Source organism: Penaeus vannamei, chromosome 36 (genome assembly GCF_042767895.1).
Source record: "Penaeus vannamei isolate JL-2024 chromosome 36, ASM4276789v1, whole genome shotgun sequence".
Taxonomy (NCBI): Eukaryota; Metazoa; Arthropoda; class Malacostraca; order Decapoda; family Penaeidae; genus Penaeus; species Penaeus vannamei.
In genome coordinates this window covers 27,547,874-27,575,373 of record NC_091584.1, presented here as the reverse complement: position 1 = coordinate 27,575,373, position 27,500 = coordinate 27,547,874, and the positions used below count along the sequence as shown (strand labels likewise).

The window sequence follows — 27,500 nt, the reverse complement described above, 5'->3', positions numbered from 1 at the left end:
AAGGGGAAGGGGGAGGGGAGATGAGAGAGGGAGGAGAGAGGGAGAAGGGGAGGAAGATGAGAGAGGGAGGGAGAGGAGGGATTGGCAGATCCGGGACCGCGCGAAACAACACATGGAAGGGGGTAGTGGGGGCTTGGAGCGGGGGGGGAGGGGGGGCAGGGAGGGAGATAGAAAGGAAAAGGGATAAGAATACATTGGATTTTCTTCTCCTATTTCCCTTCTTCCTTCATTCGTTTTGTATGTATTTTTTTTCTCTCTCTCTCTATTTCTCCCTGTTTGATGTGTGTGCGTTGTTTGTTTTGTTTTTGTATGTTTGTTTGTCTGTTTTTCATTTTTTAATTTATTTTCTGTTTTCTTTTCTCTCTCATTTCCCTTCTTTCTTCCCTATTCCTCCTTCTCCTCGATCTCCTACCTCTCTTTTCATTTTGCTTCTTTCTCCCTCCTCCTCTCATCTCTTCCCCTTTCCCTCTCTCTCTCTCCTTTGCTTCCCTCTTTCTCTTCCTCTTCTTCTTTCCTTCTCATCTTCTTTCTTCCTTTCTCTTCCATTTTTCCCCCTCTCTTCTCTTCTCCATCTCCCCCTCTTCCTCCCATCCTCCCTTCCTTCTCATCTATCTTCTTCTTCACCTTTCCCCTTTTCTCCTTTTTTTCCCCTCTCATGTTTTCTTTATCTTCCTCTTGCTCCTCCCAACTCCCCCTTCCTCTTCTTCCTCCCCTCTCCCTTTCCTTCTCTCTCCCCCCATTCTTCTTCCCCTCTCATATCCCCCATCTACTTCTCCTTCTCCTTCACTCTCGACCTCCTACTCCTTCTCTTCCCCTTCCTCCTTCTCCTTTCGTCTCTCCCAATTTTCTCCCCTCTACCTTCTCCTTCCCCTCGCATCTCCCCTCTCTCCTATCTCCCTCCTCCACTCTCCCCTCTCCCCCTTCCCACTTTCATCCTCTCTCCTTCCCTCTCCCCCTCTTTCCCCTCCCACCTTCATCCTCTCTCCTTCTACCCCTCTCCCCCTCTTTCCCTTCTCCTTCCCCTTTCCCCTCTCTTCCTCCTCCCCTTTCTCCACCCTCACCCTGTTTTCTATCTCCCCTCTCCCCCTATCTCCTTCCTCCCCTCTCCCCCTCTTTCCCCTCCCACCTTCATCCTCTCTCCTTCCCTCTCCAATCCTCTCCTTTCTCCTTCCCCTTTCCCCTCTCTTCTTCCTCCCCTCTACCCCTTCTCTCCTTCCTCCCCTCTCCCCTCTCTCCACCCCTCATCCTCTCTCCTTCCCCTTTCCCCTCTCTTCTTCCTCCCCTCTCCCCCTCTATCCCCCTCCCACCCCCTCACCCTCTCTTCTTCCTCCCCTCTCCCCCTCTATCCCCCTCCCACCTTCCCCTCCCCCCACCCCCACCCTCTCTTTTCCTCCCCTCTCCCCCTCTCCCCCTCCCCTCAGCGGTTGGGAGAGTACCTCGGAGATGCTGTAAAGGATAAGCAGTCGATCTCAGCTGGGACGGTTTTTGACTCTGCCGGAGGGTTTACAGTCCTGGGGGGACGTGTCTGTTTGTTTGGTGTGTCTGTTTGTTTGTGTGTCTGGTTGTTCGTGGGTGTGTTTGTTTGTTTGTTTGTGTGTCTGTTTGTTTGTGGGTGTGTTTGTTTGTTTGTGTCTGTTTGTGAGATTGTTTGTGTGTCTGTTTGTTTGTGTTTGTTTGTTCGTGGGTGTGTTTGTTTGTTTTGTGTGTGTGTGTTTGTTTGTTTGTGTGTTTGTTTTGTGTGTTTGTTTGTTCGTGGGTGTGATTTGTTTGATTGTTTGTGTGTGTGTTTGTTTCGTGTGATTGTTTATGTTTGTGTGTTTGTTTGTTTGTGTGTGTTTGATTGTTTGTGTCTTTGTGTGATTGTTTGTGTGTGTCTGTTTGTTTGTTTGTTTTATGCATCTGTTTGTATGCGTATTTGTTTGATTGTTTGTATCTGTTTGTGTGTTTGTGTTTGTGTGTTTGTGTTTGTGTCTGCTTGTCTGTTGGTCGATCTGTCTGTATGTTGGATTAACTATGTGTGTGTGTATGTGTGAGTGTGTAGGCGTGTGTGTGTGCGTGTGCGTGAGTGTGTTTGTGCGTGCATGCGTATCCATAGACCCACTAAAACACTTCGTTGATAACAAAAATCCCCATCAAATTTCGAGAAAGAGGGAAAATCCTCCTCCTCCTCCTCTCCTTCTTCGTCTTCCTCCTCCTCTTCTTCTTCTTCTTCCTCCTCCTCCTCCTCCGCCTCCTCCTCCTCCACCCTCCTCCTCCTCCCCTCCTACCCTCCTCCTCCCTTCCCCCACCACCTCCCTCCTCCTCCTCCTCTTCCTCCTCCTCCTCCTCCTCTCCTCCTCCTCCACCCTCCTCCTCCTCCTCCTCCTCTTCTTCCTCCTCCTCTTCTTCTTCTTCCTCCTCCTCCTCCTCCTCCTCCTCCTCCTCTTCCTCCTCCTCCTCCTCCACCCTCCTCCTCCTCCTCCTCCACCTCCTCCTCCTCCTCCTCCTCCTCATCCACCTCTATCTTTTTTTTAATCATATATTCCTCCAAAATGAATCTATATTTCGAAGGAGAGAATCAGAGAGAGAAATACCTTCTTGCTTCCAATACGGAGAGAGGAAGCTTTCCGGGTTGTGTGGTTTTGTGAAATGAGAAATATCTTGTGGATTCTTTTTTTTCTTTTTTGTATAAATGTTCGTTGATTCTGGGAATTGTGGTGGATTTATGGTGGTATTTTGGAGGTATTATGAGGGTATATTGGTGGTATTTTGGTGGATTTATGGTGGTATTTTGGTTATATGGTGGTATTATGGTGGTTTTATGGTGGTATTTTGGTGGTTTTATGGTGGTATTTTAGTGGTACTTTGATGGTATTATGGTGGTATTATTGTAGTATTTTGGTGGTATTATGGTGTTATCATAATAGTATTTTGGTGGTATTATTGTGGTATTATGGTATCATTATGATGGTATTTTGGTGGTATTATGGTGGTATTATCACACTAATTGCATCATAATTGCTTTTACAACTTATCATGATTATTGTAGTGGTAATGATTCTGATTTTAGAATAAGAAAAGTGATGATGATGATAATGATGGTGATGAGAGGGATAATAATTATCATAATGATGCTAACAGTAATGGTGACAAGAATCATAAAAATAATAGCAATAATATTAATGATGAAAAATAACAATAACAATGATTATAATAGAGATGGTTATAACAACAACGACGACAATAAAAAAAATAATAAAAATTAATTACTATTTCTATTATTATCTGCTATTATTTTTACTACTAGAATTACCATCATTATTAGAATTATCATTAGTGATAATAACGATGACTGTAATGATAATAATATTCATGAGAAATAGATTAACTGATAAATCTAAATATATAATGAGAATGAGAGTATAACAAAATTCATCAATGAAAGTTGAAGAAAGAGAAAAAATCGATTTGTGGTGATCGTGCCAAACGTGAATAAATAAATGATAAATGAATAAATAAATAGATAATAAATAAATAAATGAATAATAAAGAAAAATAAATGAATAAACAAATGAATAAAAATTATAAGTTAATAAATAAATATATAAATAAATAAATAAATGAATAGATTAATTAAGAAAAGTAAATAAACAAATTAATAAAAATGATAGATTAATAAAAAAATATATATTTAAATAAATAAATAAATAGATAAATAAAGAAAAATAAAAACAAACAAACAAATATAAACAAACAAACAAACATATATAGCAAATCATTTCACCTTTGACTTCATATTAACTCTACGGATGTAAAGAATAGGTATAAGAGATATAAAGTAAGATTAGTAATTGCAAGACACGTAACTATTAATACTCGGCGACTGGTGACTTGCCGTGGGACCTTCTGGCAGACATTAATATTACGTAGCATAACTATATTCATTATTCTTCAAAAGTTTAGTTTGATTTCGGAGTAAATAATGGTTGTGTGTTGCGAAGTTGGACGGCAAGGTGATGGTCTAACTTCGTAATATAGACCTATTTTGTAATGTAATTACGCTATACTTCTGATAATTATGTATTGATCGTCATTTAGGACTTCTAATAATTCTAAATCTAATTACTGTTTAGAGAGAAATAGAAAAGAAAGATTTCGGGAACGTAATTCTGGAAGTATAAGTGACATGACATGTTTCGAGAAAGTATAAACAAATGACTATCGGATCCTACGAGACTGAGAAACATTCGAATACCACTCAAAATATACCCTTTCCTCTTCTCAAACCGACAAAGTAAACCAACCATTTAATTAAAACATCCGAGACTCCACCGCCAACTATCTTTCCTCAATCTAGATAAATGAGTTTCTTAAGATATGCATAACAAAACAAAACCAAAACATAAATGGCGGGATCCGAGTCCACAGCGGCCGGGACATGCCGAGGTTCGCGTGATTTAGGGGATTCAACCTCTTATAATAACTTCTGTCTGCAGTGTCATTAGTGAGTAATCCCCTTGGTAAGAGAGCGATTTTTTTGTTATTTGTGGACAGAGTGGAGAGACAACGAATTTTCTTTTTGTTTGTTTTTGTTGCTTTTGTTTTTGGTTTTCTTTCGTTGGTGGGTTTGCGGATGTAGTTTTTTTGTTTTGTTTTATTTTACTTTCTCGTTTATTTTCTTCCTTTCTCTTTTCCCTTTCTTATTTCCTTCCTCTTTCTCTCTGCCTCTTTCCCTTCCCTTCCTCATACACTCTTTCTCTTTCTTTTTTTTATCTCCTCTCTCTCTCTCTCTCTCTCTCTCTCTCTCTCTCTCTCTCTCTCTCTCTCTCTCTCTCTCTCTCTCTCTCTCTCTCTCTCTCTCTCTCTCTCTCTTTCTCACTTTCTCTCTCTCTCTTTCTCTTTCTCTCTCTCTCCTCTCACTTTCTCTCACTTTCTCTCACTTTCTCTTTCTCTCTCTCTCACTTTCTCTCACTTTCTCTTTCTCTCTCTCTCTCTCTCACTTTCTCTCTCTCTCTCTCACTTTCTCTCACTTTCTCTCACTTTCTCTTTCTCTCTCTCTCTCTCTCACTTTCTCTCTCTCTCTCTCACTTTCTCTCTCCCTCCCTCCTTCCCTCTCTCATTCTCAGACTCCCTTTATTCATTATTTTTTAGGAGAAAGATGTCTATCAGAATGAAGCCAAAATTAGGTAATTTTACAACCCATTTCAGTCTATGGAATATTCGACCCCACACATCTCACATCTCAACCTCACTAATGATATGAACAGTGTCATTTTTGTTCATCAAAATTTACCCTAAATTTACCTTTGAATAGTATTTTTATTTATCTATTTATCTATTTTTTTTCTTTTATTTTTTTGTTCATTCATTCACCTTTAGCAGTTGGTGTTGAAATTATACCTAAACGTCACCAATGATTTGAACAGTGTCTTTTCTTTTGTTAATTCACCTGTTGTAGGTATTATTCAATTTGTTATATCTCAACCTCACTCATAATTTGAACAGTGGCTTTTGTTATAACTCACTTGTAGCAGTTATTCATGAACTTATTATATCTCAACTCTCACCTGTGATTTGAACATTTTATTCATATTTTTCACTCACTTGTTGCAGTTTCAACCTCACCAATAATTTATACATTTTATTCATAGTTTACTCACCTGAAGCAGTTATTATTGAGCTAATTTCACCAATAATTTGAATATTATATTCATGGTTAATTCACCCACCTGCTGCAGTTATTATTTAACTTATAGTACCTCAACCTCACCAGTTATATGAATATTTTATTCATAGTTAATTCACTGACTTATAGCATTTATTATTGAACATATTATACCTCAACTCTCACCAGTAAATTGAACATTTTATTCATATTTAATTCACTCACCTGTTGCAGTTTCAACCTGACCAATAATTCGACCATTTAATTCATAGTTAACTCTCGATAATAACTTTAACAATTATTCATAGTTACTTCACTCACCTATAGCAATTTCAACGTCACCAATAATTTGAACATTTATTCATAGTTAACTCTCGCCAATAATTTGAACATCTATTCATAGTTCACTCACTCATAGTTCATTCACTCATGGTTCATTCACTCACCTGTAGCAGTTGTTGTTGAACTTGTTATACGAAGCCAGGGCCAAGAGCGTGCCGAAGCCAGGGCCAAGACTGAAGAAAATTTGGGTGGCGGCGTCAACCCAGACCTGGAGGCGGCAGAGAAAAGGGTGTTTGGGGTAAAGATTCTCTACTGTTCTTTAAAATTCTCTACTGTTCTTCAAATTCTCTACTGTTCTTTTCTCTCTCTTGTTAGTTTTGATTTTGTTATTCAGTAAATCCCCACCCCCCCCCATCCCTCCACCTCCCACCCCATCCTCCTATCCCACCCTTCCTCGCCCGCCCCCCCTTCCCTTACCTTCGGCTTGTGGAGCATCTGGAACCTCAGCGTCAGGTAGATCCCCACCTCCACTCCTCCCTCCCCACCCCATCCTCCCCTTCCACCTCCCCCTTCCTCCCCACCTCCACCCTACCCCATCCTCCCTCCTCCCCCACCCCAACACCCACTTACCTTACCTTAGGCTTGTGGTCCCCCATCCTCCCTTCCCACCCTCCCTCACCCATTTCCCCCTTCCCATCCCACCCTCCCTCCTACCCCTTCCTCCCCCCCTCCCCACCCCCTTCCTTACCTTCGGCTTGTGGCCCCCCTTCCCACCCCATCCTCCCTCCCCTACCCCTCCCTCCCCCTCCCCACCCTTCCTTCCCCTTCCTCCCCCCTCCCCCACCCCCCTTCCCTTACCTTCGGCTTGTGGCCGCCCATCCTTCTTCCCCACTCTCTCCCCCTCCCCCCACCACCACCCCTTCCCCACCCCTCCCCTTCCCCACCCCTCCCCTCCTTACCTTCGGCTTGTGGAGCATCTGGAACCTCGGCGTCAGGTAGATCCCCACCTCCACTCCTCCCTCCCCACCCCATCCTCCCCTTCCACCTCCCCCTTCCTCCCCACCCTACCCCATCCTCCCTCCTCCCCCACCCCAACACCCACTTACCTTACCTTAGGCTTGTGGTCCCCCATCCTCCTTCCCATCCTCCCTTCCCACCCACTTCCCCTCCATCCCTCCTCCCTTCCCTTACCTTCGGCTTGTAGCCTCCCATCCTCGCTTCCCTGCCCTTCCCTACCTCACCCTTCCCACCACCCCCACCATCCCATCACCCCCCCCCCCCTTACCTTACCTTCGGCTTGTGTAGCATCTGGAACCTCGGCGTCAGGTAGATCGCCACCTCCTCTCCTTCCCTACCCCTTCCACCTCCCCATCCCATTCCCATCCCACCTCCACCCTTCCTCCACCTCCCACCCCACCCCTCCCACCCCCCCTTCCCCCCTCCTCCCAACCCCATCCTCCCATCCCACCCCTACCTCTCCCACCCTTCCCACCCCTTCCACCCCCCCTTCCTCCCCCCCTACCCCTCCCACCCTCCCCCTACCCCCACCCCACCATCCCCACCGCCCTCCTTCCCTTACCTTCGGCTTGTGGAGCATCTGGAACCTCGGCGTCAGGTAGTAGAGGATGCCGTTAGTGGCGCCGGGGAGGGTCACCCCGCGGACCAGGAGGATGAGCAGGACGACGTAGGGCATGAGGGCGGTCACCCATACGGCCTGTGTGTGGGGGGAGGAGGAGGTGGGAGGAAGGAGTGGGGGTGGGGGGGAAGGGTGGGGTGGGAGTGGGGAGGGATGGGGAGAGGGAGGTGGGGGGTGGGGTGGGGGAGGGGAGTGGGTGGGAGTGGGAAGGGGAGGGGAGGGGAGGGGAAGGGGGAGGAAGGGTGGGGAGGTGGGAGGGGAAGGGGTGGGAGTGGGGAGGGGAGGGGAGGGAAGGTGAGCAAGTGTTTGAAAAGAGAGAGAGAGAGAGAGAGAGAAGTGGGTTAGGAGGTGGGTGATAAATGGGGGAGGAGAGGGAGAGGGAGAGGGAGAGAGAGAGAGAGAGAGAGAGAGAGAGAGAAAGAAAGAAAGAAAGAAAGAAAGAAAGAAAGAAAGAAAGAAAGAAAGAAAGAAAGAAAGAAAGAAAGAAAGAGAGAAAGAGAAAGAAAGAGAAAAAGTTGACGAAGAAAGTAGAAAGTGGAGAGTGAAAAGTGGATAAGGAAATCAAACAAGGATGAGCAGGTGGATAACCAGGGAAAGAAGTGGATGAGGAGGTGGAAGAACAAGAAGGAAAAGAGGGAGAGAGAGAGAGATAAGGGAATAAGGAGGTGGATGCAACAGGTTGATAGAGGTGGAGAGGAGAAGAAATAAAATGGATTATTATTATTATTATTATTGTTGTTATTATTATTTATTATTATTGTCATTATTATTATTATTATTATTATTATTATTATTATTATTATTATTATTATTATTATTATTATTATTATAGACATCAATAACAGCACTAATGATAATGATCATAATGATGATGATGAGGATGATACGATAATAATAATGATGAGGAGGAGGATTATGGTGATAACATCAATAATTGCATCAATTATGATATCAATGATAACGGTGATGAAGATGGCTTTGACAAAATTAATTATGATTATTGTCATTAGTATGATTATCATTATTCATCATCACTGCCATCATTATCATCACCATCACCATTATAGTCGCCATCGGAATTATCATCATCACCATCATCATCACAATTACCATTATAATCACCATCAAAATCATCATCATCATCATTATCATCACCGTCATCATCATCATCACCATCATCCTCACCATCACCTTTATAATCACCATCAAAATCATCATCATCACTATCACCATCATCCCAAGAATCAACAAACAAATAAAACCTCGATTAAAAAAAAAAAAAAACAACGACAAGGAATATCATTATTCATCATCATCACCTTCACCATCAAAGTCATTATCATCATCACCACCATCCCGAAAACAACAACCAAATAAAACCTCGATTTAAAAACAACAACAACAACAACAACAACGACAACAACAACAACAACAGCAGCAACAACAACACCAACACCAACACCAACACCAACACCAACACCAACACCATCACCACCACCACCACCACCACCACCAACAACAACAACAACGACAACAACAACAACAACAACAACAACAACAACAACACCAACAACAACAACACCAACACCAACACCACCACCAACAACAACAACAACAGCAACAACAACAACAACAACAACAACAACAACAACACCAACAACAACAACAAAATCCCTGAGTGTCATTAAATGCTTCACCATCTTTCCTTCCGTGAGTGTAATAACAATCTGGCGTTTTTTTACGACTCGTGTGAAATCTTTCAAAAAATTAATTATGATTTTTTTTTCTTAATCGGGAAAAAGGGAAGGGAGAGAGATTAGGTAAGAAGAGGAAGGGTATAGATGGTGATGATGGTGATGATGGTGGGGGTGATGGTGGGGGGGGGGGTGGTGGGGGTGGGGTGATGGTGGTGGGGGTGGTGGGGGTGGGGGTGGTGATGGTGGTGGGGATGGTGGGGGTGGTGGTGATTGTGGTGGTGATGGTGATGATAATGGTGATGGTGGTGGTGATGGTCGTGTTAATGGTGATGGTGGTGGTGATGGTGGTGATGGTGATGGTGGTGGTGATGATGGTGATGATGGTGGGGTTGGTGATGATGGTGGGGTTGGTGATAATGGTGGTGGTGGTGGTGATTGTGGTGGTGATGGTGATGGTGAGAGTGATAGGCGTGGTGGTGGTGGTGGTGATGGTGCTTGTGGTGGTGATGATGCGGATGATGGTGGTGGTGATGATGGTGGTGGTGGTGATGGTGCTTGTGGTGGTGATGATGCGGATGATGGTGGTGGTGGTGGTGATGATGGTGGTGGTGATGATGGTGATGGTGGTGATGGGGATGGTGATTGTGGTGATGATGATGGTGATGATGGTGGTGGTGATGATGGTGATGATGATGATAATGATAATGATGATGACACGACGCGAAATCAGAGAGAAAAATAGGGGGAAAAGACAAGAATAAAGTAGACAGAAAAGTAGAGAAAACATTAAGACAAAAGATACACAAAACGAGAGAGAGAGAATGAAAGAGAAACGAAAAAAGACAGAAAAAATGAAAAGTAGAAGAGAGGACATTCATTCAACTCCCATTAAAAAAAAGAAAAAGATAAGTACGAATTCCAAGAGAGAGAGAGAGAGAGAGAGAGAGAGAGAGAGAGAGAGAGAGAGAGAGAGAGAGAGAGAGAGAGAGAGAGAGAGAGAGAGAGAGAGAGAGAGAGACAGAGACAGAGACAGAGATAGAACACGAAAACAATCAAAAACAATATTTCAAAATCCCCTTCCCCCCTTCCTCCCCCCCCCCACCTCAAAAGCACTTAAAACAACAACAACAACAACAAAACAGAACTATAGAATGAGAATCGCATTTGTAAGAGTCTCCCCCTAAAAAAGAAAACGAAAACAAGTGGTTCCATCTAGGGACGAGAGCTCTCAACTTCTCGGGGTTGCCAGACGGTAATTTGCTGGCGGATTTAAGGCGGAGTGCGCGGCGTCAGAACACGTGATATGTCGGGATTTCTGGGTCGGGGGGGGGGGGGGGATTTTTATTTATTTATCTATTATTATTAGTTTTTATATTATTCATTTTCTTTAGGGAAAGTTCCATAAAAAAAGAAAACATGTGAAGAAACTGATTTTAATATGAAGGAAAATTCCATGAGAAAGAGAAACTTTCTCATAAATAATCATATAACTTCACACATAACCAGAAAAGAAGAAGTAAAGGAAGAAGAAGAAAAAACAAAACTAAACAGAGAACACAGTTTTTTTTTTTTCTAAAATAAAACATTTGGCGGGCTAATTCCTAAGCGTTCGTATCCCTGCATTCTCTCTCGCTTCCCAAAACCACATCCTAATTCATTCTATATCAAATACCTACTCACTTTCAGCTAAGTTACTATATACTAATAACTAAATGCAGATTTGGATCTTATTGCTGCTTAATGAATGTTAAAACCTCTAATGATGGCTTTATAATAGGCCTATCAATTGCTCGATTTAACCTAAATTCATAGTCAGTGATATTTCGTCAGAGAATTCGAACAGCTATGGCTTAATTTCATGTCTAATTCTCATGGTTTTATTTAAAGAAAATATACAAACAAACGAACAGAATTGATAATGGAATAAACACACAAAATAAATCAATTTATAAATTTGATGAAAATAGATACATAAAGAGCTGAATAAAAAACGAACAGATAGATTAGTTAAATAATGAATAATATTAACAAAACAAATAAGAAAAAGGAATAAATTTCAGAAATATAAACAAAAGACAATTAAATATGATAAGGTAGATTATGAAACAAGATAAATAGAATAGATAATTGAATAAGATAAATTATGATTGATAACCGAATACGATAATTAGAATGGATAATAAAATAAAATAAATGAAAATGGATAATTGATTAACATAAACAAAATCAAATTAGAGAAATAAAACATAATTGAATGAAAGAAATAGATAATTAAACAAGAAAAAAGGTAAATCCATTCATAAACAAACAAAAACACAAATAAAAAGGCAAAAAATAAATGAACAAATAAATTCATAAACAAACAAAACAAAAAACAACAACAAAGCACTTAATTCCCCTCTCACCCTAAAAAAAACAAACAAACAAACAAACAAACAAAAAAACTAACCGACACGTGTGACATCCCAAACAAAACCGACACCAAAAAACAACAACAACAACAACAAACAAAGCATTTAATTCCCCTCTCGCCCTAAAAAAAACAAAAAACAAACAAAACTAACCGACACGTGTGACATCCCAAACAAAACCGACACCGAAAAAAACAACAACAACAAACAAAATAAAAAAAAACGAAAAACCGACACGGCATCTGACCCAATTTACCGGCAGTGACCCTCCTCGTCAGCTGACTGCCCTGACCTCACTTTTCATTCACACTCGACTGACCTCGGGTGAATTTTCGAGAAGTTTCTTGGGCTGAAGGGTGGCTCTTGAAGGGCCAAGCGAGGGTTGTAGTAATTAATTTTTTTTGTGTTCGGATTTATGGGGTTGTAATTATTTTTTTTGTGTTCGGATTTATGGGGTTGTAGTAAAAAAAAATATGTGTTCGGATTTATGGGCTTGTAGTAATTATTGTTATTTTTTTTAAGTGTTCGGATTTATGGGGTTGTAATTATTTTTTTAAGCGTTCGGATTTATGGGGTTGTAGTAATTATTTTTTTGTGTTCGGATTTATGGGGTTGTAGTAATTTTTTTTTTAAGTGTTCGGATTTATGGGGTTGTAGTAATTATTTTTTTCAAGTGTTCGGATTTATGGGGTTGTTGTAATCATTGTTATTTTTTTATGTGTTCGGATTTATGGGGTTGTAATTATTGTTATTTTTCTTATGTGTTCGGATTTATGGGGTTGTAGTAATTTTTTTTTTTTTTAAGTGTTCGGGTTTATGGGGTTGTAGTAATTATTGTTATTTTTTATGTGTTCGGATTTATGGGGTTGTAGTAATTATTTTTTTTAAGTGTTCGGATTTATGGGGTTGTTGTAATTATTGTTATTTTTTATGTGTTCGGATTTATGGTACTTTGTGTTCGGTTTTGTGATTAGGGAGGATTAGTGAAAGAAAGTGATTGGTGTATTGAAAAAGGAAAAAAAAAGTAGACATACGTAAAATAAAGTGATTTGTGTTCGGATTTACTGTACTTTGTGTTCGGTTGTGTGATTAGGTTAGTGAAAGAAAGTGATTAGGGTATTAATAAAGGAAAAAAGTAGAAAAACGTAGAATAAAGTGATTTGTGTATTTAAAAAATGAAATTCGTAAAATAAAGTGATTGGTGAAATAAAAAAAAATGCTGGAATATTCGTCAAAATAAAGTGATTGGTGAACTAAGAAACAAAAAAAAATATTAAGCAAGTACGTAAACTTAACCGATAGGAGAAAATAATAAATTTGTGTTGGTTTGATATACAAGGTTCATAATAATAAACTAATTGGAGAAACTGGTAAGATAATATAATACAAATATGTACAACGAACTATTTTCTTCTTAAACTGATAAACATACATGATAAAATACATCCTTCAACTGAAACCCGATAATAAACTGACTAAATAAACCGGTAAACTTAAATTATATAATAAACTGATTAACTGATATGAAAAATAAAAACAGATTTATTATGCCAACAGACAAATACACGAACGAAGAGTATTCTCTGTCAACTAATTATCAAAAGATTGAGACAAGAATTAACATAAAGAATAAAGGGGAAGGGAAGTAACATATACTTAATACGGATACTAATAAGCATTATTCCTGTTATCATTCTTCTTCTTCTTATTATTATTATTATTATTATTATTATTATTATTATTATTATCATTATTATTATTATTATTATAGTAGTAGTAGTAATAGTAGGATTTGTATTAGTATTATAATTTTCATTATTTTTATAATCATTATAGATATCATTATCATTATCAATATTATTATTATCATAATCATCCTCATCCTCGTTATTATTATTGTAATTATTATTATCATTGTTGTAATTATTATCATCATTGTTGTAATTATCATTATCATTGTTGTAGTTATTATTATCATTATCATTATCATCATTATATCATTAGCTACCGCACATTTAACCACGGGATAATATATCATGACATGGCAACGCAAATTGAACACCTTTAACCGGGATATTAACCCATGGATAAGATGGATATGTTTATATGGACACTTTCCTTGTGGATTTAACATCACATCTTCATCCATCAAGTTTATTAAACCAAGAATTATTGATACCATATTTGTTTCTCTAAAATTTGATTTGCAGAGAAAGATAAAAGTGGATATTGTATCTTTTAATGTCTTTTTGTATCTTTTATCCGCAAACTTATCCGCGGGATAAATGAATATCTATCACTTTTTGAGTATTTGAAATCTTTATCAATAGATGGATGGGATATCTGTCTTTTAAATGTGGATTTGACGCATTTATAGGTGGATAAATATGTACGTTTCTTTTCTGTGGATTTGGCACCTTTATAAGTGGATAGATATGTACTTTTTCTGTGGATTTCACACCTTTAAAAGTGGAAAATGTATACTTTTCTTTTCTGTGGATATGCTACCTTTAACTAAGGATACTCATCTTTTTTCTGGATTTAACACCTTTAACAGTATGAATGTATACTTATCTTTTATGTGGATTTAGCCTTTATTAACTGATAAATGTTTATCTATCCATTTGACAATAAATGGAAGTAAATCACTTTCCTCTGAAGTTAACACATTCAATAGTCGTTAAATATATATATTTTTATCTGGATCTGATACCTTTGATAGCAGATAAATCGATCACTATTTTATTACGTAGATTTGACACCTTTAAGAGTGGATATATATATATATATATATATATATATATATATATATATATATATATATATATATATATATATATATATATATATATACAGGGGTCCTCGGTTTACGACGGTCTCGACTTACGACGTTTCGTGGCTACGACGCGAAAAATCATGTACAGTATTTACAGTTTGTCTTCCATGCGTTCCTTTAGCCCTGGTTGGGTTTTCTTGCAGGTCATAGAAGTGTCTTGTTATGTTTTAGATTATGACTTTAATACGTATAAATACTGATTTAACATGAGTGAGTGACTTTGGTGCTTATGTACATGTACTGTTTAGATTATGACTTTAATACGCGTATACATACTGCATTATCATATGTGAGTGACCTCGGTGCTTATGTACATACATACATACATGTACTGTATTTAAGTGTGTTCCGACTTACGTCAAAATTCGGGTTACGACGCCATCGTAGGAACGGATCTCCGTCGTAAGTCGAGGACCCCCTGTATATATATATATATTTTTTTTTTTTCTGGATTTGACACTTTAAACAGTAGATGGATAGGTCCCTCCCACCCCTTCCCTTCCCTCGCAGAATCAAGGCCTAAACCAAACAAAACCTAGTTAAACAATACTTATCCAAACTTTGATCCTAAAACCAACTTCTCCAGACCTTCACCCAAGAAAACCCAACTTATCCAGACCTTAATCGTAAAACCCAACTTATCCAAATCTTAATCCAATAAAACCCAACTTAATCCAACAAAAGCCAACATATCCAATACTTATCCAAACCTTAATCCTAAAATCCAATAAAACCCAGCTTATCCAAACCTTCACCCACAAAACCCTTAATCCAACAAAACCCAATTATCCAATACTTACCCAAACCTTCACCAACAAAACCCAATTATCCAATATTTACCCAAACCTTCACCCACAAAACCCAACTTATCCAGACCTTACTCCCAACTTACCTTTCCCGTCGACTTGACACCCTTCCACAGAGAGAAGTAGACGAGGATGAAGACGGAGAAGAGGCACAGTGCCAGAGAACCCTTGACGGGGCCGAGGTCTCCCAGGCCAGACGACTTGTCCACCTCCAACACCTCTTTGCTGGGGGGGAGAAGGGGTGGGGTTAGGTGGAGGGTTTGGGGGGTGGGTAGAGGGGTTGGTGGGGTGGGGGGGAGTTGTTTGATGGGGGAGTTGTGTGGGGTGTTTTTTTTTTTTTTGGGGGGGGGGGGGTTGGGGCGTGTTTTTTTTTGGTGGGGTTGTGTGGGGGTGTTTTATTTTGTGGGGGGGTTATGTTGTGGTTTAAGTGAGGGTTTGGTGGGGTTGTGAGCGTGTTTTTTTTTTTTTTTTTTTTTTTTTTTTTTTTTTTTGGTTAGGTTATGTTAGCGTGGTGAGATTTAATGGTGTTTGTTGTGTGAGTTGTGTGGATGCATTTCCTGGGCGGATGTTTGTGTGAAATCATTGTGTTGCAGATACACATGCGAGGTATGTCTGTATAAACATGCAGACACGCACACGCTCGTTCACGCATATCCACATGCACACATAGATTCATATTCTCTCTCTCTCTTTCTCTCTCCCTCCCTCCCTCTCTCTCTCTCTCTCTCTCTCTCTCTGTCTCTCTCTCTCTCTCTCTCTCTCTCTCTCTCTCTCTCTCTCTCTCTCTCTCTCTCTCTCTGTCTCTCTCTCTTTCTCTCTCCCTCCCCCTTCTTCCTCCCTTGCCCTAACCTTCTCCCTTCCCCCTCCCTCTCTCTCTCTTTCTTACTCTCTTTCTCTCCCTACCTCCCTCTCCTATACATCTCTCTCTCTCTCCCCTCCCTACCCTACCTCCTTCCCTCCCTCCCTCCCTCTCTATCCCTCTGTTCTACTTCTCTCTTTTCCTTCTCCCATACATTCTCTCTCCCTCTCCTACTCCCTTTCTCTCTCTCTCTCTCTCTCTCTCTCTCTCTCTCTCTCTCTCTCTCTCTCTCTCTCTCTCTCTCTCTCTCTCTCTCTCTCTCTCTCTCTCTCTCTTTCTCTCTCTCTCTCTCTCTCTGATTCATGCGCGAGATTTAGACAGACAGACTCACAGACAAAAACAAAGATGGAGACAGAGATAGAAAAAGAAAACACACACGGTTCAGTGAAGGAAACAGACATACACACTTATATCCCCTTTCTTACCCTTCACCCTTTCTACCAACACACACAGGGCACACACACACACACACACACACACACACACACACACACACACACACACACACACACACACACACACACACACACACACACACACACACACATACACACATACGCGCGCGCGCCGCACTACACACACTCCTCTACCTCCACTCCCTCCCACCTCCACTCCCGTTCCCTCTCCCCTCACTCCTAACCTCTCTCCCTTCCCCAATCCCCCCACCTACCCTAAAAAAGTCCCCTCAAAAGTCCCTAAATGTCACCCAAAAGTCCAAAAGTCCTTCACCATAGCCCCTCCAAAAAAAGCAAACCTCTACCAAAAAGACCCCAGAAGTCCCTCCCCCCTCCAAAAAGTCCCCCACAACCCCCCAAGCCCCCCCCCAAGAAAAAGTCCCCCACAACCCCTCCCCCCTCCCAAAAAGTCCCCCCCCCCCCAAAAAAAAAAAAAAAACACCTCCCCAACCCCTCCCCCCACCTTGAAAAAAAGTCCCCCCCACAACCCCCTCCCCCCCCAAAAAAAAAAAAAAGTCCCCACCCCAACTCACTTGAAAAACTCCTGCGCAGGGGATACGGTGAGGGACTTGTCGGTCGCGTTGTGGACGTTGGCAGTGAGCGTGCAGTTCTCGGTGTTCCACTCGTTGTCGCACGTGGTCCAGGGCAGCTCGCTCCTGAAGGACGCCACCAGGTAGTAGACGCTCCAGGCCAGGATGGTGTTGTAGTACATGGCCATGTAGAGGTCGATGATACAGATGGCGTAGCCGATACCTGGCGGGAAAGAAGGGGAGAGGGTTTGGGGTTTTATTTATATTTTGTTTAGTGTTTTGTTCAATTGTTTTTTTTTTTTTTTAATAATAATAATTTTGGTATTATGTGAGAATTGGAAGAAGAGGGAGAAAAGGAGGAGGAGGAGGAGGAGGAAGAAGAAGAAGAAGAAGAAGAAGAAGAAGAAGAAGAAGAAGAAGATGAAGAAGATGAAGAAGAAAAGTAGAAGAGGAAGAAGAAGAAGGAGAAGAAGAAGAAGAAGAAGAAGAAGAAGAGGTAAAGGAAGAAGAAGAAGAAGAGGTAAAGGAAGAAGAAGAAGAAGAGGTAAAGGAAGAAGAAGAAGAGGTAAAGGAAGAAGAAGAAGAAGAGGTAAAGGAAGAAGAAGAAGAGGTAAAGGAAGAAGAAGAATGGGAAGAAAATCAAAATAGACAGAAAGTAAAAATAAAAAGATGAGGAAAAGGAAGAAAAAGAAGAGATAGAGGAAGAAGAAGAAAAAGAAGAAGGAGAAAAAAGAGAGAGAAATCGAAGAAGAAGAAAAAAGAAAAAGAAAGAGAAAAGGAAAAAAGAAAAAGAAAAAGAAGAGGAAAATAAAGAAATAGAAAATAAAGAAAATAAAGAATGAGAAAGAGAATCAGAAAAAAGACGATTGTATATATTCGTTTGGTTTAAGAATAAAAACAGAAATGTCTTGGATTTCTTGAGATTGGATCATCTTGGAAGTAGGTGATGTAAGAGAAGGTGGGGGGGTAGGGAGGGGGAGAAGGAGGGAGGGAGGAGGAAGGGGGGAGGAGTGAGGAGGGAAGGAGGGAGGAGGGGTGAGGGAAGAGGGAGGGGTTAGGGGAAGGAGGAAGGGTGAGGGAGGGAGGAGGGAGGAGGGAGGAAAGGATGAAGAGAGATGGAGGAGGGAGGAAGGAGGGTGAGGAAGGAGGGAGAAGGGAGAAGGAAGAAGGGAAGGGTGAGGGAGGGGGAGAAGATAGAGGGGTAGAGAGAAGGAGGAAGGATGGGGTGAGGGAGAGGAGGGAGGAGGAGGAAGGTGGGGGTGAGGAGGGGAGAAGAAAGGAAGGGTGAGGGAGGGAGGGAGGAGGAAGGAAGGGTGAAGGAGGGGAGAAGGAGGACAGAGGAGGGGGATGGAGGAGGGAGGGACAGGAGGGGGTAAGGGAGGGAGGAGGGAGGGGGTGAGGAGGAGTGAGGGAGGGAGAAGGAAGAAGAAGGAAGGCTGAGGGAGGAAGGAGGGGTGAGGGAAGGAGGGAGGAGGAGGGAGAAGGAAGAAGGAAGGGTGAGGGGAGGGGAGAAGATAGAGGGATGAGAGAGGGAGAGAGAAAGTAGAGGGGTTAGAAGGGTGGACAGGGGTGGAAGTGAAGGAGGGAGAGAGGAGTAATGGGGGTGGGGGGTGGGGGGGTGAAAGGAAGAGAGGAGAGGGTAGGAAGGTGATGGGTAGGGGGGGTGGGGGTAGGAATGGCGGAGTAAAAAATAGAAATGGAAAGGAGGAAGGAGGTGATGAAAGGGTGTGAAAGAGGGAAGAGGAGAGGGTGAAGGAGAAGGTGAAGACGAAGGTGATGCAAGAGGGAGAAAGCGAGGAGGAGAAAGAGGAGGAAGAAGGATAGAAAACGAAGGAAGAACAAGAAGAACAAGAATAAGAACAAGGCGTCAGGCGAGGCACTCGAAAACGACGACTAAAGACATTCATTTGACTCTCTTCTCTCTCGACACTTCTCCCCTTGTTTCTTCTTCTCGTCTTTCTTTCTCTTTCTGTCTATCCACATCCATTTATTTCTTGTTTGTTTTTTTTCTTTCATGCTCATTTTAGTATCTTCTTATCGTTTCTTTTTTCTTTTTTGGGGGGCTTTTCTTTTCTTTCTTTCTTTCTCTTTCTCTTGTCTCTCTCTCTCTCTCTCTCTCTCTCTCTCTCTCTCTCTCTCTCTCTCTTTCTCTTTCTCTTTCTCTCTCCCTCTCCCTCTCCCTCTCCCTCTCTCTCTCTCTCTCCAGCTTCAGAAAATGGCTTTAAAAGAACAGTTTCTTAAAAATCAAAAACAAAAGAATTTAATAAAACGGAAATAAACCCCAGTTTACACCAAGAAAAACAAAAGAAAAGTCAAATTTCGCGCGGGACTACGAGCCTAAGAACAGAAATACAAAAAAAAAAAAAAAAAAAAAAAGAAACATATAAATACTGTATTTAAATAATAATGAGGATAATGATAACGAAAAACAAGAAACATTCTTCATAGAATAAAAATCCACAAAAAAAAAATCTATGAAACAAAAAAGAATGTGTTTCCGGAAGTCAAAGGAAACATTTAAACATCGCCAGGGACCAGAACGCTAAGGAGCCCACACAGATTAATCAGGCTCTCTCTCTCTCACTCTTTCTCTCTTTTTTTTTTCTTTCTTTCTCTCTCTCTCTCTTTCTCTCTTTTTTTTCTTTGTCTGTCTGTCTCTGTCTCTCTGTCGCTTTCTCTGTCTCTCTCCCTCTCTCTCTGTCTTTCTCTCTCTCTCTCTGTCTCTGTCTGTCTGTCTCTGTCTGTCTGTCTCTGTCTGTCTGTCTGTCTGTCCGTCTCACTCACTCTCTCTCTCTCTCTCTCTCTCTCTCTCTCTCTCTCTGTCTCTCTCTCTCTCTCTCTCTCTCTCTCTCTCTTTCTCTCTCTGTCTCTCTCTCTCTCTCTACCTCTCCCTCTCCCTCTCTCTATCTCTCCCGCTCTCTCTCGTCCTCTCTCTCTCTCTCTCTCTTTCTCTCTCCCTCTCTCTTTCCCTCTCTCCCTCTCTCCCTCCCTCACTCTCTCCCTTTCCCCCCTCCCTCTCTCTCTCCCTCCCACTCCTCTCTCTCTCCCTCTCTCCCTCCCTCCCCCTCCCCCCTCTCTCCCTCATGCGTCCGAAGAGAGAATTGTGAAAATTACACAAGCTCTCTCCTCAGACAAGACAGATGTGTAATTTTTTATTTATTTTTTTTTTTATTTTTTTTTTGAGTGTGGGGAGGAGAAATTGGGGGGGGGGATGGGTGCTGGGGAGGGGGGAGGGGGGTAGGGTGAGAAAGAAGAGGGATGGGGAGAATGAGGATGATGATTATTATTTATTTTATTCATTACGAGGAGACAAGATATTCCCATGGTAATAATGTTAGAAAATTTCCCCCAAAAAATAAACTGTATTTTTATTTCATTCCTACAATTGTAATATATTTGAGTATAAATCTTTACGTGTAATTTATATTGATTGATACATCTTATCAAGACAAGGGAATAAAAAAGAAAGAAAAAAAAAGAGATTGTTTAGGAAAAGAAAAAGTAAAGAAAACGGGGATTTTAAGGTAGACTCGCTTATTTAAATCTATACATTCCTTCAGATAACTTATATTTTATAAATTCTTTCGGTTGGAGACTAAATTTCGAAAATATAATAACTGAAAAAAAGTGAAAAATACATACAATATATCAGTTTAATCATCATCGTCAATATCATTATTATCAAGAATATGGTTATCGGTTATTGTTTTTCTTAATATTTCTTTTAGTATTTCTCCTAATATAATGAATATCATTATTTTCACCGGTGTTATGATCACTATGATAATTCCTACTGTTATTGCCATTCCTACTCTCATTACTGTTGTTATTATCATCGCTATTTTCACAACATATTAATTTATTACCGCAACGCATAGCCATTATCGTGATTTCTCTATTATTATCATCGTTATCAATTTTATTACCGCTATTTGTATTCCCAGAATTACCCTTAGTGACCATATATCACTTCTCTTCGTATTTCATTATCACAACTATCGGAAAATACTCAAAATATAAAGAAAATAATAATAATAGATAAAAAGAATGATAATAGTAGTAATAATGATAATTATGATAATGGTAACAATGATAAGGGGGAGGGGGAGGGGGAGGGGGAGTGAGAGGGAGAGGGGGAGGGGAGGGAGAAAGGGAGAGGGTGAGAGGAAGGATGGGGAGGGAGGAGAAAGGAGAGGGAGACGAGGGAGAGGGGGAAGGGGGAGGGAGAGGGAGAGGAGGAGGAAGGAGAGGAGAGGTGGAGGGGGAGAGGGGAGGGATGGGAAAGGGAGGGAGAGAGGAGAGGGAGGGAGGGGGGGAGGAGGAGGATGAGGAAGAAGGGAGGGAACGAGGAAAGGAGAAGGGGGAGGGGAAGGTGGATGGGAAGAGGGAGGAGGGATAGGGAGAGAAACAGACAGACAGAGAGAGGAAGAGCTCCAGCGAGAAAAAAAACAAAAACAAATAAAAAGAAAAAAAACACCTCAAACGTTCCCTCTGCTATCCACCACCTCACTCCCCCCTCCTCCACCCCTCCCCTCCCTCCCCCTCCTCACCCCCCACCCACCCTCCTCACCCCCACCCCACAATCCCACCCAAACAGTGACGCAATCCCCTCTCCCAGACCCCCATTACACATCAATCTTTAAAGACCTCAACAAAAAAAAGAAGAAATAAAAGACAATAAAAGTGATCCCATTCACCGTAAGTGGTTAAAGACTCTCCGGTTGTTGACGTAAGAGCGAGAGATGTAGGTTAGTGAGAGTCCGCCGTGACTTGGACTTCTTTAAAGGGACTCTTTATGAATTATCGACTGTATTAGGCAGGGTATTTCGTTATAAGGAAGAAAGGCGAAGAAGAACTGAAGAACATGAGAAGGAGAAATGAGAACAGGATGGACAATAACGACGGAAGCCATGATCTGAAGTTTTATAAAAGGGATTCTTTATAAATTATCGACTGGATTAGGCAGGTATTTCCTTATAAGGAGAAAGACGAATAAGAATTGAAGAACAGGAGGAGAAATGAGAACAGGTTCAATTATTACCAAGGGATGTGTTTGGAATAAGACATGATCTTGAGTTTTATAAAAGGGATTCTTTATAAATTATCGACTGTATTAGGCAGGTATTTCCTTATAAGGGAGAAAGGCGAAGAAGAACTGAACATGAGAAATGAGAACAGGGTGAATTATTACCAAGGGATTTGTTTTGGAATAAGACATGATCTTGAGTTTTATAAAAGGGATTCTTTATAAATTATCGACTGGATTAGGCAGGGATTTCCTTATAAGGGAGAGAGGCGAAGAAGAATTGAAGAACATGAGAAGGAGAAATGAGAACATGAACAATAACGACGGAAGATGTTTAATAAAAGACATGATCTTGAGTTTTATAAAAGGGATTCTTTATAAATTATCGACTGTATTGGGCAGGTATTTCGTTATAAGGTAGAGAGGCGAAGAAGAATTGAAGAACATGAGAAGGAGAAATGAGAACATGAACAATAACGACGGAAGCCATGATCTTGAGTTTTATAAAAGGGATTCTTTGTAAATTATCGACTGGATTAGGCAGGGATTTCGTTATAAGGGAGAAAGGCGAAGAAGAATTGAAGAACATGAGAAGGAGAAATGAGAACATGAACAATAACGACGGAAGGTGTTTAATAAAAGCCATGATCTTGAGTTTTATAAAATGGATTCTTTGTAAATTATCGACTGGATTAGGCAGGTATTTCCTTATAAGGGAGAAAGACGAATAGGAATTGAAGAACATGAGAAGGAGAAATGAGAACGACGGGAGGAGGGAGGTGTTAAGAAACAATATGAAAGAGAAAAATGAGGAGAGCAAAGGTTGAAGAACTTAAGGTGACCTGGAATTCGATGAGGAACCGACTCATTACATGTCTAAATTATGAACAGATTGTGAAGAACATAAGAAGGAGAAGAAGAAGAGTAGGAGGAGGGAGAAGAACAGAAAAAAAGAAGAAGGAGGAGATGAAAAAGAGGAAGTGGGAGAAGAGGAAGAAGAAGAAGGAGAGGGAGAAAAATAAAAGAAGAAGAAGAAGAGTGAGAAGAACAGAAGAACAGAAGAAGAAGAGGGAGAATAACAAAAGAAAAAGTAGAGGGAGAATAATAAGAAGAAGAGAGGAAGAAGAAAAGAAGAAGAGAGAGAAGAACAGAAGAAGAAAAAAACAAGAGTCAGAAGAACAGAAGGACAATAACAACAATGTGGAACAAAATGACGATAATATATAAATTCTAAAAGCCAAAGCTAACAACCATCTAAAATTGACGAAGAACAGACGAAGAGAGAGAACAAGTGAACAATAACACCAACAGAAACACAAAAAAAAGGGGAATCGTAGAAAGAAGAGAAGACAATAACACCAACAGAAAAACACAAATAAAGGGGAATAGTAGAATGAAAAGAAGACAATAACACCAACAGGAATAAAAGGGGAATAATAGAAAAAGGGAAGAAAAATACCGGAACCAACGCAATACGCGATGATGAAGGAGAAGCCATGAAAACCAAAGAGATAAATAGCGATAGACGAAAATTGATGAGGGAGGAAAGGGGAGAGGGAGGGGGAAGGGGAGAGGGAGAGCGGGGAGAGGGAGAGAGAGAGAGGGGAGAGAGGGAGGGGGAAGGGGGAGAGGGAGAGGGAGAGGGAGAGAGGGGGAAGGGATGGGGAGATGAGAGAGGGGAGATGGGGGAGAGGGAGAGAGGACAGGGGGAGGGAGAGAGGGAAGAAGACAGAGAGGAAGAAGGAAAAGGAAAGAGGGAGTGAGAAAAAGATGGAGGAGGAGAGAGGGAGAGAGGGAAGAGGGAGAGGGAGGAGGAGGGAGAGAAGGGAGCAAGGGAAGAGGAGAGGGAGAGAAGGGAGAGGGAGGGAGGAGGAGAGAGAGGGAGGGAGTGGGGAGAGAGAGAGAGGGAGAGGCAGAGGGACAGGGAAAGGGAGACAGAGAGAGAGAGGGAGAGGAAGAGGGAGACGGAGAGAGAGGGGGGAGAGGGGGAGAAGGAGAGAAGCAAATAAAATAATTTATGGGGGAAGGCGCTGTTCCAAAAGAGGCGCTTATTAGATCCGGCGACGGAAGATTGATTGGGGGGAAATAGGTTAATGAAGAGGAGGGATTGTCGGGAGGGAAGTGGCCGAATCGTAATGAAAAGCGGTGATATTTCGACCGGAAGTGAAGGCGGAAGGGAGTCGACACACACAAACACTCACACACACACACACACACACACACACACACACACACACACACACACACACACACACACACACACACACACACACACACACACACACACACACACACATATGCATATATATATATATATATATATATATATATATATATATATATACATATTTACCTATACATATATATATTTATACATATATATACATACATGTATACCTACACATTATCCTTCAAACCAATGACTGAAAATCCGACGCCAACAACAGCGACGGCAATATCGACCCCCTCGTCTCGCTGACAAAGTCTACGGGCTCTCCTCTCCCGTTTTCACTACCTCGCCCCGCCCGCCCGCCCGGCCCCGCTGCGCTCCCGCCCCGCCTCCCCTTATCACGTCCCGGCCGACGCTGCCCCCTCATAATACGTGCATTAGTTGCATGAAAGGCCCCGAGAGGAGTTCTTTAACGCGCCAGAATGAAGGTAGCCATTCAAAGGCCGGAGCTTTGATATTATATATATTTTTTTTATCATCATCATCTTCCTCTTACAAAAAAAAGAAAAGAAAAGAAGAAAAAAAAGGAGAGAGAAGGAGCGGGAAATTTATATCGTCGGAACATAGCGATTGTTGTAAGCGCGTCCTCCCTTGAGTGTTTCTCATTGTCCGTACATAAAGACTAAATTTGCATGCTTACCCGGCGACGCGACGGGGGAAAATAGTCCTTATGACAGGAGTTGAATAAGGCTCACAATCTCACAAGATCTCCCCGGGCTCGTGTCCCTAGAGAGACCGCTGGGTGGAAATTAGCTTGAGAATACCATGGCTGAGGTATAGAGTGACATAAATTAAACTTTGTATCAGAATGTAACACGGTAATTAAAGAGGAGGAGGAGGAGGAGGAGGAGGAAGGTCAAGAGGAGGAGGAGGAGGAGATGGAGGTGGAGGAAGAGGAGGAGGAGGTGGAGGAAGAGGAGAAGGAGGAGGAGGAAGGTCAAGAGGAGGAGGAGGTGGAGGAAGAAGAGAAGGAGGAGGGAGATGGAGGTGGAGGGGAAGAGGAGAAGGAGGAGGGAGGAGGAAGATCAGGAGGAGGAGGAGGAGGAGGAGAGATGGAGGTGGAGGGAGGAGGGAGGAGATGGAGGTGGGGAGAGGAGAAGGAGGAGGGCCAGGAGGAAGAGGAGGAGATGGAGATGGAAGGGAAGGTCAAGAGGAGAAGGAAGGTCAAGGGGAGGGAGGGAGGAGGAGGGAAGTCAAGAGGAGGGGGAAAGGGAGATGGAGGTGGAGGAAGAGGAAAAGGAGGAGGAGATGGAGATGGAGGTGGAGGAGGAGGAGGAGGAGGGAGGAGGAAGGTCAAGGGGAGGAGGAGGAGGAGGAAGGTCAAGAGGAGGAGGAGGAAGAAGAGAAAGTGGAGGAGAAAGAGGTGAGGGGGGAAGAGGAGATAGCTGGGCCAGGAAGATGCGAGGAAGAAGAAGAAGTAAAATAAAAGAGGAACAGAAGGAAAAATATGAAAAACGAACAGGAGGAAGAAAAGAAGAAAAGGAAGAAAAAGAAGAGGACAAAGGAGTGGAAAAGAGGAGGAGAAAGAAAAAAACTGGATGACCTAATTGCAGGCGGAAAAATATGCAGAGGATGAAATAAAAAGAAAAAAAATGAAAGGGAAAGATCTAAATGAAAAGATAATTCTATTTTTTTTTTTTTTTCTTTCTTTTTTTTATCAACATTTCATCAAGCGGATGTGCTGATTTAGCCTTTAATTTTAAGTTTTATATTCTAACAATGATAACAATGATAATAATAATAATAAAAAATAGCAGTCCAGTAAAAAATTAAAACCCTAATAAATAGCTGGAAAATGATTAGGAAGCTACGAAGAAAATACAATAGGAAAACATACTTCTATTTATCAACTCTTGACTAGTAAAAGCGACGACTTCACACTGGAAAGTTAATGGGAAAGAAAGTAAAAAAAAAATAATGAGGATTTTTCGGCTAGTTAATAGGAAAAGAAGTTTAAGCGATACACAAACCCCTTAGTAGCAGGTTATGATGATAAGGGTGATAGTGATAAGAGTGATAATGATAGTGTTAGTAACAGGAGTAGTAGTAGCTGTGGTGGTAGTTGTAGTAGGAGTAGTAGAAGTAGTAGAATTATTATTATTATTATTATTATCATTAATAGTAGTAGTAGTAGTTGTTGTAGTAGTAGAATTATTATTTTTATTATTATTATTATTATCATTCATAGTAGTAGTAGTAGTAGTTGTATAAGTAGTAGTAATAGTAGTAGTAGTAGTAGTAGTATTACTAGTTGTAGTAACAGTAATAGTAGTAGCTGTGGTGGTGGTGGTAGTAGTAATAGTAGTAATAGTAGTAATAGTAGTAGTAGTTTTAGTAGCAATAGTGATTACATGATAACAGTAAAAATAAATCACATAAATATCAACAAAGCATAAAAAGCAGAACCAGAGAATCCAGGGACAAGAGTGACCATTCCACACTATGGAGTTAATAAGGAAGGGAAATCCACCCTTGTGCATGGGGCGTTTCTCGCTGAGGTGTGCAAGTGGCGGATTCATGGCCCGTGGATGATGGCTCTGCACCCCCCCGCCTCTGCTTATCGTGTGCTAAGGTTTGGAATTGCGCGGGCTTTATATAGGCATGGCGTGAGGGACCCTGATGATAATTTTTTGTGAGTGGTTTGAAGTTGAAGGATAGTGAGGATAAATGTTTTTTTTTTTTTTACGTTAAGGAATAGTGATGAGTAAATAAAAAAGGGAATGGTTTGTAGTTTAAGGATGATTTAAAAAAAAAATGGATCAGCATTTAAGGATAATGAGGATAACTTCCAACAGTGGAAAGTCTGAAGTTTTAAAAAAATATAATAAGTCAAAAGAATGACAAGTTTGAAGTTCAAAATTGACGATGATGATAAACTTTACAAATTATGGGTTTCAGAATTAAATTATGATGGTAAAAATGAATCGTTAATAACTTAAAATAACTAAATGACAATGAAGATGACAGATTTAAAAATGACAGATCTGAAGTTAAATGTAAAAAAAATGATAAATAAATTACACTGTTGATAAAAGACGCATAAAAGATGATGTTGATAATAAATCTTTAGAACAATAAATATAAAAAA

General features: G+C 41.1%; 1 protein-coding gene across 1 annotated transcript in view; it reads right to left on the bottom strand.

Annotated features, from left to right (window-relative positions):
* The window catches only part of SerT (Serotonin transporter), a 107,090-nt gene that overhangs the window by 35,057 nt on the left and 44,533 nt on the right, over positions 1 to 27,500 (bottom strand). Inside the window, exons 5-8 of the mRNA XM_070114454.1 lie at positions 17,160 to 17,379; positions 15,399 to 15,537; positions 7,506 to 7,640; positions 6,091 to 6,194 (exon numbers count right to left, since the gene is read on the bottom strand). Of these exons, the coding sequence (XP_069970555.1) occupies positions 6,091 to 6,194; positions 7,506 to 7,640; positions 15,399 to 15,537; positions 17,160 to 17,379 (598 nt within the window). The remainder of the gene's footprint in view (positions 1 to 6,090; positions 6,195 to 7,505; positions 7,641 to 15,398; positions 15,538 to 17,159; positions 17,380 to 27,500) is intronic.